The sequence below is a fragment of the Peromyscus leucopus genome, chromosome 19, assembly GCF_004664715.2.
Source record: "Peromyscus leucopus breed LL Stock chromosome 19, UCI_PerLeu_2.1, whole genome shotgun sequence".
Taxonomy (NCBI): domain Eukaryota; kingdom Metazoa; phylum Chordata; class Mammalia; order Rodentia; family Cricetidae; genus Peromyscus; species Peromyscus leucopus.
The window spans coordinates 51,270,999-51,289,466 of NC_051079.1; the positions used below are offsets into that span (position 1 = coordinate 51,270,999).

Genomic DNA, 18,468 nt, shown 5'->3' on the forward strand with positions numbered 1-18,468 from the left:
GTGGCCAGAATGGTTTCTGGTAAAGGAGGGCAGCAGATATTTCTCAGGTGACTTTTGGGATTAGGAGGGAATGCTGGCCTATAAGTTTACACCAATAGTACAAGGCAGATGGTCTTTGTGCAAATCTCTAGAACATATTTTCTACCTTTAGCCTCCTCCTGACTTGATGCTGTGTACCCACAGGAGAACACAGCATGGGCTGCACGTCCTGAAGCCCTCTTGCTTTATCATGAGAAGCATGTAGTATGTTTAATTATCCAATATGGTAGTTTGTTTTCAAATATGACCAATCCCAATTTCACAAGTTTATATACTCTATTCTGTTACCTGGAATGAATGGTAGGTTTCATTTTAGTTTTATTGTTAATAGTTTTGTTTTTAAAATAAGCTTATATCAGCAAAGTAAACATGTATATATGCCTCATCTACAGAGAGTATGTCAAGAGACATAAATCCTATAGTTTTCAGTAGGTAATTTAAATCTTGCTATTACATCCTTTCTGTCACAAAGATTAGTATGACTTTCTCTACACAGCTCTGAATAAATGAATGTATCAGCATGTAGCCTTGAGGAGTCCAATGTACTTTTCATCATGATAAATTGCATAATAAGCAAGAAAATGTTTGCTTATTAATCTCTAACAAGATTTAGATTGAAAATGGCCTCTTACATTCATGACACACTTGGTAGAGCCTAAGGAGTACTGAGAAGGGGAAGTTGAGCAGCAGTGTCCATGGGCTTAAAGGTGACTCTCCCCCACCCCCACCCCTCACGCCCTGCTGGCACTGATTTACTGTCTACACAGTAAGGGGGCTCAACTGCCTTGCTTCTCTGTCCATGATGCTAAGCTTGCTGTGTGAAATGCTTTTACCTTGACAAATGCTTACAATTTCAATTCACATTTATGGAAAGAGCAATCATAGCAAATATTTCTCTCTTTTTTCCCAGTCTTGTAAGTTCATGAGGACAGGCTTGGGAGAAACGACTAGTTCTGAAGAATATATATTATGGGAGAGTTCTTCGTCCCTCTCTTTCAAGTACTGCCTTTCCCTGTCAGAATGGAGTACTTTGAGTTTTTCCACAGACCTGTAGGTGCCTCAAGGTCAATAAGAGTGTTTCCCCAGAATTCATAACACCTTACTGTAGAATTCTGACTCATCACTTCGGCTAGTCACAACATCAGCACTTTTTTCCCAGATATTTTGCTTATAGGTGTGCTTACTAATGATGCAGGCATTTATTAACTAATATACAAAAGGGCCAGGGTTAGCTATTTCTAGTTTCAGGTGGAGTCAGGCAAAGATTCTGTCTCACAATGTCCAGGACATTAAGGCAGTGGGGATGGTAAAGGGTTGGACAGGCTTGATGGAGTGAATTAACAGGGCAAGCCGAAGGTGTGCCTGGATTTTCATATCAGAATAGTCTGTGGAAAGAGCAGGGACACACAACAGAACCAGGCTTAGGCACTGCATGTCTTTAAACAGATCCCAAGTGAAAGTTACCTTCCTCTGAGCTAACAGCAGGGTGCAAGCTAGGATTCACCCATCAAGAAACACAACAGCTTCCTTTCCAGCTGTCTTTGGGAAGTAGAAGGAAGGTTAGGCCAAAGGTTGGTTGTAACTGGAAGCTCCTTGCTTGTAGTTAGCACCTACTGTGTACACTGGTGGATCTGTGGGTTCAAAGTGGAGTCTTAAATTGATACGTGGGAAATTAAGATCCACTTCTTGGAGCTCTTAGTGTAATTAATAAATAATTTAAGAATGAACTCAAATGGAAGCTCAAGGACAATTTTATTAGAGTTTAAAAGAAAAAAATGCCATGGCAAGCAAGCTGTAAATCTCAACAGCTTCCTGGAGGAGAATGGGGGTGGGGGAGGGCTCATTCTGTGTAAGATGTCCTGTCCTGAAGGTCAGACACTTGACAGGCAAGCATCCACATAGCTGGGAGGATACTTTAGGGAAAAGTAAAAAAGCCTAAAATATTGGGGAGGCCCAAAGTGTTAAGCAATCCCTGCTTAGAAAAGACATAGAAGGAAGAAAGGGGAAATGCACAGTTCTGAGTAATTCAGAAAAGGGCCAGTTGTACAAAACTGCACGGCTGCCAGCCAGTAAGCTGCAGTTCTAGGGTGAGCATTCTGGGAAGGAAAAGTGCAATATTCCCTTAAAGGACTTGTTCTGCCTGCGTCCTTACCACGGGCTTCTGTGAGCTGTCTTCCGAGGGGTGGTTCTTTAGCTAAGTGGAGTGTTAGGTCATGGGCCAGGGATGAGATTTTGCTTAATGGGCCTTTATTGCTTACTCTAACACACCCACCTCTGAAGAAGTGACCCTAAAATCATTTAGGAACTAAATTAGAGATTAGAGCCTTCCAAATTTCTGTCATCTCTGGCTACAGTGAGGCAGCCAGGGGCTCAAGGACATTTTTGGGTTTTGTCTAGAGAAACTGTACTTCTCTTGGAAGTCTTTTTCCCCTAAACTGCCTACCCAATTTCTCCCTCCTGTTGGGCCTTTATTGCTTACTCTACCAATATGCAATGCTACTTGAGGGTTTCTATGCTGTGTTTATTGCAAACATGTTCATTTAGGTATACAGAAGCCCAAGGCAGTAAACACGATTTTTCCCATTTTGCAAGTGCACACACACAGATCTAGTGTATGAGTCTGTGAGAGACACCATCTCTCATTTTCTAGATGGTAAAAATGACTGGGTTTAATTTCAGGTCTAGCTGACTCCAAAAGCTAAAACTATAACACTATTCAAAATCTTAACACCTGTAAATTAAAAGCAGCTTAAATAAAGATTACCAAAAAAATGATCAGGGCATAATTTTAAATGTACTTTTGGATTTGAAATTTAATTTGGAAATTTTCATTAAGGATTTAGTACCTTATAGAAATTAAAATTTTCATTTAAATATCATTAAAAATTTTTAAATTATAGAATGCTTTATTAATTTGATTGCCAACCTTGCACAGGGGCCATGCTAATCTCTTGATGGTTCCAGTTTTAGTATATGTGCTGCCAAAACGAATACTCACTAAATTCTTTAAGTAGTGTCTTAGTTCTTACTTTTTAGTGATGGTAGGCAGTGATTTTAAGAAAACTGTATTTTAGAGATGACAGTCTCCATCAACTGCATCTGCCTGGTGCACTCAACATGAGAAGGGCTGGACCCACTTTCGGACTCTCAGCTCTCATCCCACAGCTATTGTACTGAAGGCTTATGCTGTTTGTTTGGTGAGTGATCCACAGGTAGCATCTTTTATAAGGAGTTTCTTTAATGAACAAGAACGGTATATTTAGTCAATGTGGACTGTATAATAACACAATGAGGTTGTATTTTCCTGAAATAACTGATAATTCAATTATTTGTAAATAATTGAACATCATAATTAATCCAGTTAATTGTGATAAATATAGAAACACAGTTTTTTGTTTAAGAAGTCCCTTTTTAAAGATCTCTGTGAGTCTATACATACTAATAAAGTGTTAAAAATATCAGACAAATCCTACTTTCTAGGCAAGCAGGAAACTCCTGTCTTCTTGGAAGGCTAGACTCCTGGCTTTGTGCGACCTGTGGTTTGGATTCTATTTGCCTAGGTCATGGTGTAGGGCCTTTATTGTGAAAGAAGAGAGGAGCACAGCCCAGCTGTTGAGGGGCCATGCCCATCATGTGCTGCCACAGCTGAGGACATGAGGGGATTACAGCAAGCCTGTGGCTTTTAGGGCCTTGTCACAGCTTACCAAACACAGAGGGGGAAACAGCTGCTGGAAGCCAAGAATCTTTGATAGGCAGAGAAGCACCTCACATTGGAAAGGTTCCTTTTGAACTATCTAGAGTTAGAAGAATTGAGTATTTCAACTCAAACTCAACCATTTCTATTAAGTTTGGGGTGTAGAGAGAAACATGCTACAGAGACAAACATGTTTTAGAATTCTACATTGAGCAATTTTTTCTATTCCAAAAAATTCCCTTACAAGGGTTTATAACCTGACGACGCCCTTTGCATAAACCAGCTCAGCAAGCGTAGTGGTTTTTTTGTTTGTTTGTTTGTTTGTTTGTTTTGTTTTTTTTTACTTACTGTGACTATATGCAGCCTGCAGGAAATATTTCTAAAAGGTCCATGTTGGGAGGAGTAGGGAAAATGTGTGTCTCTGAGCTTTAGAAATGAATATTGCCCGGAGTTATACAACAAAGCTCTAGGCACTGATGAGATGACTCAGTGAGTAAGGGCACTTGCTGACCAACAGTCCAAGCCTGGTGACCTGAGTTTCCTCCCCAGGACCCACGGAAAAGTAGATGGTAAGTTCCTACTCCCCAGAGTTGTCCTCTGACCTTCACAAGCACATCAGCATGCGTGCATTCATATATATTAATATTAATAAAAATTTAAATATGTTCAAAAATGAAGCTCCAACTTGACACAGAGAAATTATGTATTCTTTTTCAGTTGGAAACAGATATTGGAAACAGTTATTAACACACCAGTGTTCCCAGGAAAGAGTAGGATGGAAGTCCTGCAATTTAGAATTAATTAATTCATTGATTAATTAAGTCATATAATTAATAATGTTTTTAAAACAATGTTAGCTTTCTTTGTGCTTGATATGGACTGTTTCAAAGCCTTATTATTGGTGTCTAAGATTTACAGGCTGTTAATCAACAGTCATGTGAAGAGGGAGCTCTACCTGAGGGGGCTATGCTTATATTCATGTTATTTATCTATAATAGCATTCATCTCTAGTATTTGTGATTAGATAGGCGTGTGTGTGTGTGTGTGTGTGTGTGTGTGTGTGTGTGTGTGTGTGTGTAAGTCCTGAGTAAAATAGTCTGTGATGTCCAATTTCTGTAGAATAAAGACTAAACCCAAAGGCCTAGCCTATAGATGTATAAAACGAATGAGCTACACAACAGCCCATGAGCAGGATCAAGAGCACAGAGTAAGGCTGGGTCTACACACAGGTTCCAGAAATAGACAAACAGCCCTTCCCCTCCAAGCCTCTTGTCCACATAGAATCCCACACTAAGATGCATAGCACACAAACAGGAGCATGGCTAAGCAAGCATCTGTGGAGCGAGATGATGAGTCCTGTGGACATACACCAAGTAGTGGTATAGCTGGGTCATTCTGTAGATCTATCTTTAGCTTTCTGAGAATTCTCTACACTGATTTCCAGAGTGGTTGTTCCACTTTGCAATTGCACTGAGAATGAGGGTGCCCTGTCCCCACATCTTCACCAGCATTTGTTGTCATTTTATTTTAGTTTTAGTTTTTTGATCTTAGACTTCTGGCTGGGGTAAAATGAAATCTCAAAGTAGTTTTAATTTTCATTTCCCTAATTGCTAAGAATGTTGAACATTTATAAAGACATTTCTTATCCATTTTTACTCCCTCTTTTAGGAATTCTCTGTTATGGTGCACAGCTCATTTTTAAATTGGTATTATTCTTGATTATCTGGTTTTTTGTTTTTTTTAAGTTCTTTGTATAACCCGGAGGATAATTCTAGCTTTTGGGGTGGGGGGATATTCATTCACACTGTAAACTCCGAGTCTGCATTTGCATTGATTAAATAAAATTATCCTTGGATGAGGAGGCTGAGTTAGCAACTAGCTGACAGAAAGCAATCATAGAACATCAGAGGACATCTGGAAGAGATAAAGAGATGCACTGGAAGGGAGGGGTTTTGAGTGGAGCAGCCTCTTTTGTTTTGGTGGAATGGAAGGACAGGCTTTTTGGGAGACACCAGCAAGGAGAGGTTAGCTAAGTGCTACTCAGCCTCTCTTGAGTTAGCAAGTTTTCACTCCAGCCTTTGAGTCTTGAGGTTTTGTTTTGTTTTGTTTGTTTTGTTTTTATAAATAGAATGATAGAGACTTAGTTAAAGCCACCTTTAGTGGCAATGGCAGAGCCAGTGCCTGTGGGAACAGAATTCAAGCCAGACTGAGGCCTGAGTGACCAGGCCACTGCCAGAGAAGCAGGCTGGGAACTGTGGAGTCCCAATTGCTGACTGAGATAGGAGTAGATGAAGGCGCAGCTGCCATGCTGAAGATAAAACACCACTAGCTCTGAATCTTTAGATTTGGTATATAATCTAAAGTAACCACAGAAGCCAGAAAAGTAGAAAAGGACCATGGAGAGGAGAGGGAAGAAAGGAGCTCTAGAAAGAGGGTGAACAATACAAAGAGGCTATGTGTGGAAAATGGGAAAATGGGATGAGGAAGAAAGACATTGGGAAGGGGGTGGGAGAGTAATGTAGCTGAAGAGGAGGAAGGAGACATAAGTAGTACTAAGGATGTTTAAAATACCTATAGGGAAACATGTTGTTTTAGAAGCTTACTACACACACACACACACACACACACACACACACACACAAGGTGATTAATTCTCCTCACCAAAGCCATAGACTAACTACCTAACAAAATGCCCAGTGTCAGGAATTGAAAACCTCCCTCAGTTGTTGGTTGGCGTGGAGGTGGGGATAATCCAAAAGCCTCCCAAAACAGTATAGACTATTACCATTACCCTTGCTTGCTTCCCAAAACTTGAAGGTAAGTAAGACCTAATCGCTGAAGATACTACACACTTTGGACAAAAGATTTAGAGGAATGAGCTAAACTGTTCTAGAAGTCTCTTGCCTGAGGACTAGCTTTCATGGTGTGGACAGGCGCTATGCAAGCTGCCAAGGGAGAAGAGCAAACAGTAGGCCTTTCCTGGCTGTGCAGCCTAGGAACCACAGCAATGGGCAGCCTAGCCAGATATTCCCAATAGTGTTGTTGTGGCTTTTATCTTGGCAGTAACTGACAACTGTCTAGTTGAACTCAGTAGGAGAGAAGTCATGTCTGGTACTGTGAACCCGGTCAACTATCTGTCCTTGGAGCAATCATAGGCCCTAGAGGAGAGCTGACTTCTGCCACCTTCCTAAGCCAGTGTACTTTCTAACTCTATTGTAAATACTTAGACCTATACACAGAGGCAAGTTCTTACTCTCTTCAAAGGTGTTTCTTTTTGCAGCAGATAGAGACTGTTAGAAAGATCCACAATTGGTCACAACACAGGAAATAAGTGATTGTGGGGTGCCCACCCCTAATTGCTACATCTGCAGCACAGTCCCCACACTAAGGCTCAGAGAAAATCCCGAAATATGAGCCCCTGCCCCCTCCAAAAGAGTAAAAGCCAAAGGCCCAGGATGCCTGCTGCAGATAGTGTCAACTAAACACAACATAGAAGCTATACCCTGTTGCTGTGAGGAAGATTTAGTCTTCTCCAGAGATGAGCCCCTGATAGGTTATTCAATCCTAAGTGGGCAGTCCCAAACTCGTCGACATAAAAGCAACACTAAATGGACTTAGTAAGTTATATAAATTTGACAATAATGATTAAAGAAGAAGAAGTCATAAGTTAGAGGGGTGCATAGCATAGGGGAAGTTAGGGGTTGAGAGAAAGGTGGAAATGATGCAAATATAGTACTCATGTATGAAGTTCTAAAAAAATAAATTAAAAATAAAACATATTACACATGCAATGCACTCTATACTTTAAAAATAACTACATGTATCCATAACTATCTATTCTATTTCCTTTTCCTAGGGAGATATATCTGTGTCTCTCCATACCCCCAGTACCCACTCTATAGCTATCCTCTTTGATTCTATAGATTGTAGCTTGGTGTCATTGACTCAATAGCTACTATCCACCTATAAGAGAAAACATACCTTATTTGTCTTTCTGGGTCTGGGTTTCCTTGCTTAGGATGATTTTTTTTTTTCTAGTTCCATCCTTTTGCCTGCAAATTTCATGTTGTCATTTTTTTTAACAGCTGAGTAATAGTCCATTGTATAAATGTACCACATTTTCTTTATCCATTTATCTGTTAACAGACATCTAGGTTGTTTCCTATTTTTGTCTATTATGAGTAGAGCAGCAGTGAACATGGTTGAGCAAGGATCTCTGTGGTGGGATGATGTGACTTCTGGGTATATGCCTAAGAGTGGCACAGCTGGATCTTGAGGTAGATCATCCTGGGGACCTTCCATATTGACTTTCATGTGGCTGTATAAATTTGTAGTCCCACTAGTGTGGTTGAGTGTTCCCCTTACTTCACAACCTCACCAGTATGTCTGCCATTTGTTTTAGTTATCTTAGCCATTTTTCACAGGTGTACTTCAGTGAAATCTCAAAGTAGTTTTGATTTGCATTTCCCTGATGGCTAAGGATGTTGCATATTTAAGTGTTTCACAGCTTTTTGAGTTTCCTCTTTGGAAAATTCTCTTTTTAGACCTTTGCACAATTTTTTAATTAGGTTATTTGTTTTGTTGATATCTAGTATTTTAAATTCTTTATATATTTTGTATATTAGCCCTCTATAGAATATGTAGTTGGTAAAAAAAAATCTTTTCCCATTATGTAGGCTTCTGCTTTGTTTGAAAGATGATGTCCTTTGCCACTCAGAAGCTTTTCAGTTTCATGAAATCTGATTTTTTTTTTTAATTGTTGATCTTAGTGCCTGTGTTAACAATGTTCTGGTCAAAAAGTCTTTTTCTGTGCCATTGAGTTCAAGGCTCTTTCTCACTTTCTCTTCTATCAGGTTCAGTGTGTCTGGTTTTATATTGAGGTCTTTGATCCATCCATTTGGAGTTGAGTTTTATGTGGGGTGATAAGTAGTATCTATTTGGATTCCTCAACATGCAGACACAGTTTGACCAGCACCATTTGTTGAAGATGCTTTTCTTTTTTCCACTGTGTATTTCTGACTTCTTCATCAATAATCAGGTGACCATAGGTGTGTGGATTTATGTCTGGGTCTTCGATTTCATTCCATTGATCACCGTGCGGTTTTTATTACTATAGCTCTGTAGTACAGCTTGAAATCCAGGATGGTAATGACTCTCACAGTTCCTGTACTATTAAGGATTGTATTTGCTGTTCTGGTTTGTTTGTGTTTCTATTTGATGCTGAAAATTTTGTCCTTTCAAGATCTATGAAGAAGTTTGTTGGAATTTTGATGGGGATTGCATTGAATCTGTAGAATGTTTTTGTAGATTGGCCATTTTTACTATGTTAATCCTGCTGATCCTTGAGCATGGAAGATCTTTCCATCTTCTATCTTCTTTGATTTCTTTCTTCAAAGACTTGATCTTTTTATCATACAAGATTTTCACATGCTTGGTTAGAGTTGCTCAAGATAATTTATGTTATTTGAGGCTGTTATGAAAGGTATTGTTTATAGCCATAAGTTTCTCCAGTCCCATCCAACCCCATAGTCCCGTGTTTCTCTGGTCTTACCTGGCCCTGCGGTTGTGCAGCCATTTATAAAATAATCGTTCAGAGGCCTAATATTAATTGCAGATTATATGGCCTATGGCTCAGGCTTCTTGTTAGCTAGCTCTTATAACTTAACTCAATCATAACTATTAATCCATGTATCACCAGGTGTTCGGTGGCTTTACCTGCGCCCCATTACATGTTGCTCCTTGGATGACAGTTTGGCATCTCCCCTTACTCTCCTTTCTCCTCTCACTGACTCGCTTGGATTTTCCCACCTGGCTCCATCCTGCCCTGCTATAGGCCAATGCAGCTTTATTTATTAGCCAATGGGAGCAGCACATATTCACAGCAAAAAGAAAGACACCCCACAGCAATTGTTTCCCTGATTTCTTTCTCAGTCCATTTGTCATTTGTGTATAGAAAGGTTGCTGGTTTTTCTGAGTTAATTTGTATTTACCTTCTTTGTTGAAAGTGTTTATCACCTGTTGAGTTTCTGGTAGAATTTTTAGGGTCACTTATGTTTACTATCATATTATCTACAAATAAAAATACTTTGAATTCTTCCTTTCCAATTTGTATACTCTTGATCTCCTTCAGTTGTCTTACTGCTTTAGCTAAGACTTCAGGTTATACTGAATAGGTATGGACAGTGTGGACAGCCTTGCCTTGTTTCTGATTTTCATGGGATTGCTTTGCAATTCTCTATATTTACATTAATATTGACTAAGGGTTTGCTGTAAACTGCCTTTATTATGTTGTGGTATGTCTCTTGTATCCCTAATCCCTCCAAGACTGTTTATTTGTTTGTTTTGTTTTCTAGACAGGGTTTCTCTGTATAATATTGGTTATCCTGCAACTCACTCTATAGACCAGGCTGGCCTCAAATTCAGAGATCTGCCTACTTTTGCAGACTGAGTGTTGGGATTAAAGGCATGTATCACCACAGCGGTCTGTCTCAGGGACTTTTTGTCATGAAAGGGCGTTGGATTTCATCAGAGGTCTTTTGTGCATCTAATGAGATGATCATGTGGGTTTTGTCTTTTTGTTTGTTTGTATGGTGGGTTACATTTATCAATTTACTTATGTTAAACCATCTTTGCATCTCTGGGATGAAGCATACTTGATCGTGATGGGTGATCTTTTTGATGTGTTCGTGAATTTGTTTTGCAGGTACTTTGTTGAGAATTTTTGCATCTGTGTTCATAAGGAAAATTGGTCTGTAATTCTTTTTCTTTTTTGGGTCTTTATGTAGTGTAGATATCAGGATAAGTATGCTCCCAAGCAGTAGGTCTGACTACACTCTATCTTCCTGTTCTCAAAGTTCAAGATTCTGATGGAGGGACTTACTCATACAAGTGTGCACATGAATTGCTCCTTTTATGTTCACTATCCACCAAACCTAATCGGCAGTGTGAAAATAGGTGTTTGATTTACTTTCATCTTCATTGACTTGTGGCTTTTCTTCAGACTGTGCCCTTCACTAAACCTTAACATTTTTTCTTACCATAAATTTGGTGATTCTCCCCAATTTACATGGTCGTTTACTGACGTGAGAAAAGGGTAATCTGTGGTTAGGCCTTTCAATTGAAGTGAGTGACTTGTCTTCCTCTTCGTTTTGCTATATAATTCTCGAGCTATTTTTCATTACAAGAAGCGTCTATTGTCCACATATAGTTCTGTCTCCTTTTCTTTCTTCCTCTCTCTTCCCTTTCCACTCATAATTTCTCCCCCATGCAAGGACCTGAAACAGGGTAGAAGTAAGAATTTTCTGCTCTGCTGGAAGCCAGCCAGCCCCATCAATCCTGCTTAAAGCTTGGATTACAGGCATTTACTCATACTCTGGGTTCTGAGATCCAAGTTCTGGTCCCTAGGATGGTGGAGTGAGCACTCTTAGCTGCTGAGTGATCTTTCCAGCCCCAAGATCTCTTATTCAGCTGAATTTGATCTTTTGAAGAACTTTATGGCTTCTAATTCTGTCACTTACTGTGATTAATCTCCTTTCAAATATTATGATCAACCCAATTGATGAGTGTAAGCTATTCTTCATTTAAACCATTATTGACGTTGAGTAAAACAAACAAAACCCCAGTATCTTAAAAAAATTTCTACAAATAGCCAAACGAATGGAAACACATGAACTATGAACCAAAGGCTGAGGGGCCCCCAACTGGATCAGGCCCTCTGAATAGGTGAGACAGTTGATTGGCTTGATCTGTTTGGGAGGCATCTAGGCAATGGTACCATGTCCTGGGCTTGCTGCATGAGATAGCTGTTTGAAACCTGGGACTTATACAGGGACGCTTGGCTCAATCTGGGAGGAGGGGACTGGACCTGCCTGGACTGAATCTATCAGGTTGATCTCAGTCCTCTGGGGTGGCCTTGATCTGGAGGTGGTGAGAATGGGGGTGGGCTGGGGGGAAGGGGAGGGGGGCAGGAAGGGGGAGAACAAGGGAATCTGTGGCTGTTATGTAGACTGAATAGTATTGTAAAATAAAATAAATAAAAGAAAAAAAAATTCTACAAACTTCTCTCAGGGAAGCCGTCTAGCCACTAATCTAAAGCCACTAAATTTGGTCATGTTAAAAGTTCATTAATTTAGTTCACCACAGTGTCACCATGCCCTGCTACTCTTTACTTCCTACAAAGGTCAGTGATTGTGAGAGACAGTAATCTCCCTTACTGATGGGGACACATTCCAAGACTCCCAATGGAGTCACAAAGCCATGGTAATCCCAAACCTTTTATATGCATTGTTTTTCCTTTACATAGAGACCTGTAATACAGCTGAACTTATAGTTGTGCACTGTAAGACATTAAAAAACAATAAAATTGAATAATCATAACAACAGTGTAATAAGAGGTATGTGACTATCAAATATGAAATTGTACTATGTTTTCTGGTTGTTTTTCTTTGGGTGGGTGGGTAATACTTACATGAAGAGACAAGTAAGATGAACTGTATGTATAAGCATTGGAATACAGTGTTATGTATTTCCAGAGAGCCATCTACACACAAGTATTGCTAATACCTTCACAGTTTTCTAGCAAAAGTGACCACAAAGACAGCATATACTGCATGTGTACTCAGGGCAAAGTCATGATTCCTATACCAAACAATTTTTTGCATAAGATTTTATCACATTACTCTAAATTTCATGCATTTTAAAATCTATTAATTATTGCTGGAATTTTCCATTTAACCTTTTTAGGAAACCTGGAAAACAAATATGAAGGGACCATGGTGCACCAGTACATTAGGTCCTCACTTAACTTTTCTTAACATGATTTTTCATTTATAAAATGTCTTTATCACTTTGTAGGAATATTTGCGGCAAATACAAGAAGACATGAAACAGAACACAAGCTAGCACAGCTTCAGTCCTAGAGCCTGAGTTCTAGGTCTAGCCTGTGTGTCTGGTTCCTTTCTCCTGTGCTGAACTTTCCTGATATGGGATGGACTCCCCAGGAAACCGATGTTCCTTTTCCCCGCTGACTGGTTTTACATAAGTTAACTTTGGTTTGTTCAGAAATACTCAATTAACTTACCATTTTGGGTTGTGTCCCCTCTTCAGTATCATCAGTCCCATTCATCTGATTTGTTGAAAATAAAAGGAAACAGTGCGAGGTATCTAAAATATTTAACTAGCTTTTGAGCTTTGAAAGAAATTGACCTAAAATGTGGATATACAAAATAGTTAATAAGCAATCCACTCTCAAGTCTCATCCTCAGGTAGTAAATATTTCCATACTCAATTTGAAGTGGTAACTTTTAACATAGAAGAGAGACTGGCTACCTGTCATCCTGCTTAATACCCCTTTCTAGCCCCTGGGACCCAGGAGCACCAGGTCATGCAGCCCTCACTTTCCATTTTCATTTGGTTTAGGATATGCATTTGTTCTCGAAGATCGTTTTTCTTTCCTTTTTTTTTTTTTTTTTTGGTAAATATCAAAGTCAGTCTGTGTGTACTCTTCTCATCTGAGTCTCTACTTTGCAGCTAACCTCAGTTTGGAAAAAAGCTAGGCAAGAGTTACATCTATTAACAACCTTTTAAACAGTGGTTTTCATCCTTCCTAATGCTGTGGCCCTTTAATATAGTTCCTCATGTTGTGGTGACTCCCACTCCCAACCATAAAATTATTTCTGTTGCTTCCTTATTACTGTAATTTTGATACTGTTATGAATCATAGTGTAAATATCTGATACTCAACCCCTGAAGGGATCATGATCCACATGTTGAGAACCACTGCTTTCAAGTAGCACAACAGTCAAATTTTAAAGCAGAATTTTCTGCCATCAGTTTACCTCCTTTGAGGTTAAGAATAGTCATGTAACTCATCTTGATTTCCAACAAAAATTAAGATAACTATTCTCAGGTTAATTATAGAGGGACCCATGAACTTTTTGAGAATGTTTATTAAATAAATCCAGTTTATACATACAGATCATAGACTTGTTTACAATACATTTTAATGGATCTTCACATGTTCATTTAAGTTAAAATTATTTAGCTAGAAAAATTATAACTGAATGCAATAAAAAAAACCTTCCTCTGTATAATTACTATGTGACTCCTTGACTAGATTTTAGTCAAAAGTCTTAGTGCTTTTCACACTAAGTGCATGTACACACACACACACACACACACACACACACACACACACACACACACATCCACCAAGTGAGTTTAGTGATAAGTAAGACTGCTCTCATATAGCAGAGGTGTGAATGCATTATTAACACTGTGATATCAGGCCCGCATGTTCCCACAATCTGGAAAGATTCCCTTCATTGTGTACATCACTTTAAAAGGACTGTCTGCTGTCTCTTCCTTTGTTAAGAAATTTAATAGCAGTGTGTTTACTTTTGTTTAAATGCTAACCAAGTGTCAGGTGTGCGTGTGCTTACTAGTGGATGACTCTGAAAGTGCTAAGTGTGGGGTAGGCCAGCGGTGCGGAGAGATTTCAAACTCAAAATAATAGCTAGCTGAAAGTCATTTTGCCCTTCTCAATTCTTTTTATAACTTTGCAAACAGGAGTGAGTTTTGCTTCCTTTCACAAAAGAGCCTCAGTTATAGTTTTTTAACATGGCCTTAGGAACAAATTATCTTTAACTTTCAAACATCCAGCGCAGTATGCACCCTACCTTAGCTTCGTGATGTGTATTCAGCAGTAGTTCTTGATAATTTGTTAACAAGGCATTTTTAACCTTTTGGACAGATGCACATACTGTTTTCCATCTTCATGGTTAATAATTCGATTTTGTATTTGATGCCAGAACACCCTGACTCTTAATCACTGCTCATTGTTGCAAGTCTATTATAGTCTAACTGTTTGAGTGCTCTCATTGACCTTGAACTGACATTATAAGCTGTGTCTAATCTTTGGAGTCTATAGTTCTAATGCTTCTTTTCTTTCTCCTTTTTTTCTGATCCCTGTTTAGCATCACAATGGGGCTGCCTCTGAGCCCCGCAGCTGACTCTGCCCGCTCTGCAAGGCATGCCCTTTCTCTCATTGCCACGGCCAGACCCCCCGCCTTCATCACCACCATAGCTAAGGAGGTGAGCATCTGCCTTCATGGGCCGCATCTTCCCTTTCAGAGGAATTCCTCTGGACTGTAACTCAGGTGTCAGACCCACAAAGATTCCTTCTAGTTATAAAACAAAGCAAGTTGCTAGTATAGTGCTGAAATGAATGAATCGTGTCTGCACACGCACTGAATTCCAGAGCTATGTGTTCAGGACGTGAGCTCTCATGTTCTTTTCTGTCCTTAGAACGAGCACACTTGCAATACTTGTACCTTTCAATATGAAATATAATAGGTCTATGTGAATTAAAAGGTATTTATGTTTCTCAAGTATAAGCAAATACTTGTAATCAAAACTAAACTTATTTAGCAATGGTTCTCCAACTGTACACAAAAATGTAAGCCATAAAATTGCTGTTTGTTTTTCCTATTCTGTATCACAGAAAAAGACTAGAAAGTCCATTGATTCCTGTGTTCCTGGTGTTGTAACTAATTGCCCATATCCAGCTGACAGACTAGTAAAAAACAATGGACCGATTCTATGTTCTTTCCTAACATCTTAGTAGTGAGAGAAAAGGGAGCGTTCCTAAATGTTTTTAAAGCTTTGCTCCATTCTGGCATTAGTACTGTGCTGCTCAGTGTCCATAGGGTATGGGCTCTGTCTGGATTGCTTTTCCTATAGCAATGAGGAACTTTTAAAATAGTAGATAGTTCTGAGTCTGCTCATATCCTGAAGCCTCCTGGGCCCACATCTGCTCCAGAGCGGTCCTTAGAGGCATGCTGTGAAGGAAGCTGGAAGGGAGGGAAGATGGTCCTGGGAGTAGTTTGTAGGGTCGATTATGAAGCAGTACAGCCTTGAATTCATAGCTGAAATAAAGTTGTGGACTACAGGTGTGGAGTTAACAAGCTATGTTTGATTACACACAGGCTTACATGTTGTATACTTGTATCAAATCTGTGTGTTGTTTGAATGAATAGCTTTAACTTGGAAAATTTTAACCAGTTTTTCCCATGCATGGAAGGTGGTAAAATTATCTTGAGGAAGTTTTACATTAGTCTGACAGGTCTTTATATTAATTATATTTCTGAACTTTATTTTGTATCATTTCCATAAGAAAATTTTTTAATGAAATGCTAGGATACTCATACTAAAACATTCCATCGGAAAAATCATTTGGAAGGAGACAGTAGAAATAGTTCAAAGGTATCTTTAGATACATAGAGTTTAAGCCCAGCTTGGGCTCTATGAGAGTCTGCCTCAAAATAAAATAAATAAATAAATAAATAAATAAATAAATAAATAAATAAATAAATAAATGTGCCAGGAAGTTGTGGAATTTTATTAGGCCATACTTACTTAGTTTTTATTATACATAATGCTTTTTTTGTGATCAAAAAACAATTCCTGACCTACCCCGAGTGATGTATTTTTACAGTTCTGATTGACTATATTTTTTTTCCTATAATCAATGGAAAGTAAACCAGTGCCTAAAAATGTAAGTCTGTGTGGAGTGGCAATTTCATCTACAGCATGGTAATTCTTTTGTAGGTACACAGACACACGGCCCTTGCAGCAAATACCCAGTCACAGCAGAGCATACACACAACAACCCTGGCAAGAGCTAAAGGGGAAATCCTGAGAGTCATTGAAATTCTCATTGAAAAAATGCCTACAGATGTTGTGGACCTTCTTGTGGAGGTGAGGATAGCCTGATTCTAGTACACCTGTGCCTGCATTAAATAGTTGAGGTTAAAATTAAGGGAGGAAGAAGAGAAGGAATGAGGGAGGAAGGGAGAGGGAATGTGTCACATAACTGAGATTAATTAACCTCTGTGTTATTTCAATAGACCTTAAATCAATTTCCTCAAAACTAAAATTGATTGCAATAGCCATTGACCAGTCACATGGAATTGATATACATTAGAATATTTTAAAGGCTTTGTTGTCACCAACATTCATTGTAAATAAACCACTTACACTATGTGCTTGAGTAACAGCTCTACTGTGCATATGCACACAGTCAGCTTTAGACGAAATGAGTCTGTTTCTACAGACAGGACCAAGGTTAACATGTAGCATTCCTAGGCTTCAAATAGCTCTTATTGTTTTTAAGTAAATACTAATCACACTATATGGATTTACATAGACAAAACAAGGCCCAATGGAATTACTTAAATTTTAGAAAATCAAGCATTTGAAGTTAACTTTCAATCTGTGTCTTTCTGTCAAAGGTCATGGACATCATCATGTACTGTCTTGAAGGATCTTTAGTTAAAAAGAAGGGTCTTCAGGAATGCTTTCCAGCTATCTGCAGGTAAAGAAGCTTCAACTGCATGCAAAATAATTGATTTTCGATAACAAATACTTAAACATTTTAGTGAGGTAAATGAGAAAACCAGGTATTAATCATTTTTGCTTATTTTCTAGAATAAGTATGCACTTTGTGATAAGAACAGAAAAACAATGAACTAGTTATTTAATGAGTTCACAAGAACATTTTGCTTATGACTTAAAAGTACATTGCATATCTGTTTTCACAGTTGACTCAAATTGTTATTTATGTTACAAAACACTTAGAACACTTCTGACTTAGGGAAAAATATACTTTCCAGCATCAGAAATCAGTAGATCACCTTTTCACTCACTAGTAAATTTTTTTTTTTATTTATCTCTTTATTTTACATCCTGGCCACAGCCCCCCACTATCCTCCCCTCCTAGTCCCTATCCTCAGTCCCCACCCCACCCCAACCCATTCCAACCCCCCAAGTCCCCTCCTCTCCATTCAGAAAAGGGCAAGTCTCCCAAGAATATCAATAAAACATAGCATATCAAGTTGCAGTGTATTTTGAGAATAATGGGAGTCTTTGCACTATTAGTATAAGGAAGGAAACAAGAAAAGAAGGCAAGAAAGCTGAAACTTTGCAAATGGTACTGGATATATTAACTATAACTTAGAAATTTTATATAACATGAAATGAAGATGGCTTTTGCATTGAAATATAGTACACTGTGTTTACTTTTTTAATTGGATTTTTGGGTAAAAGTGCTTGTCCCATAAGCCTGACAACCTGAGTTTGTTCCTTGGCATTCACATGGTGAAGTGGAAGAGCAATAACCCCTGCAAATTGTTCTCTGACTCACACACATCATCGTCATCATAATGCATGAAATGTTTTTTTGTTTTGTTTTTTCCAGGCAGGTCTCTGTGTAGTCCTGGCTGTCCTGGAACTCAATCTGTAGACCAGGCTGGCTTCGAACTCACAGAGATCTGCCTGCCTCTGCCTCCCAAGCCCTGGGATTAAAGGTGTGCACCACCACTGCCTGGCAGCAATTTTTAATTCGTCTAAAGTGTTTACAGTTTAGGGCACTTTGTTTTATTTTATTGTTTTTATGTTGTACAAATAGTACTTGAATCTGTCATAGGTAATTTTACTTAGGGCACTCAGTTACTCAAAATTAGATATAATTCTTTTGTTTGTAAGGCTTCAGTGATAGCCATCTTCTCTTTGCTTATTTCTCGAAGTACAATGTAGTATAAGTTATAGTCAGCAGTAAGGTTTCTGAGAACAGTGGCATGTCAGTGTGGCACTTCATCTGATCCTAACATTTCTGCAACTGTGTGCAGAATGGCTTATGTTCTGTTTATCTGTGTGTCTATATTTTCCTATATACAGCA

At 38.8% G+C, this 18,468-nt stretch overlaps 1 protein-coding gene and 1 non-coding gene across 2 annotated transcripts in view; one reads left to right on the top strand and one right to left on the bottom strand.

Annotated features, from left to right (window-relative positions):
* Positions 1-18,468, top strand: part of Wdr7 (WD repeat domain 7) — a 301,023-nt gene that overhangs the window by 217,355 nt on the left and 65,200 nt on the right. Inside the window, 3 exon segments of the mRNA XM_028857247.2 lie at positions 14,707-14,824; positions 16,340-16,489; positions 17,023-17,105. Coding sequence (XP_028713080.1) covers positions 14,707-14,824; positions 16,340-16,489; positions 17,023-17,105 — 351 coding nt within the window.
* LOC114683073 lies at positions 2,930-3,033 on the bottom strand. The gene has a single exon (XR_003733128.1). It is a non-coding gene; the product is annotated as a U6 spliceosomal RNA (small nuclear RNA).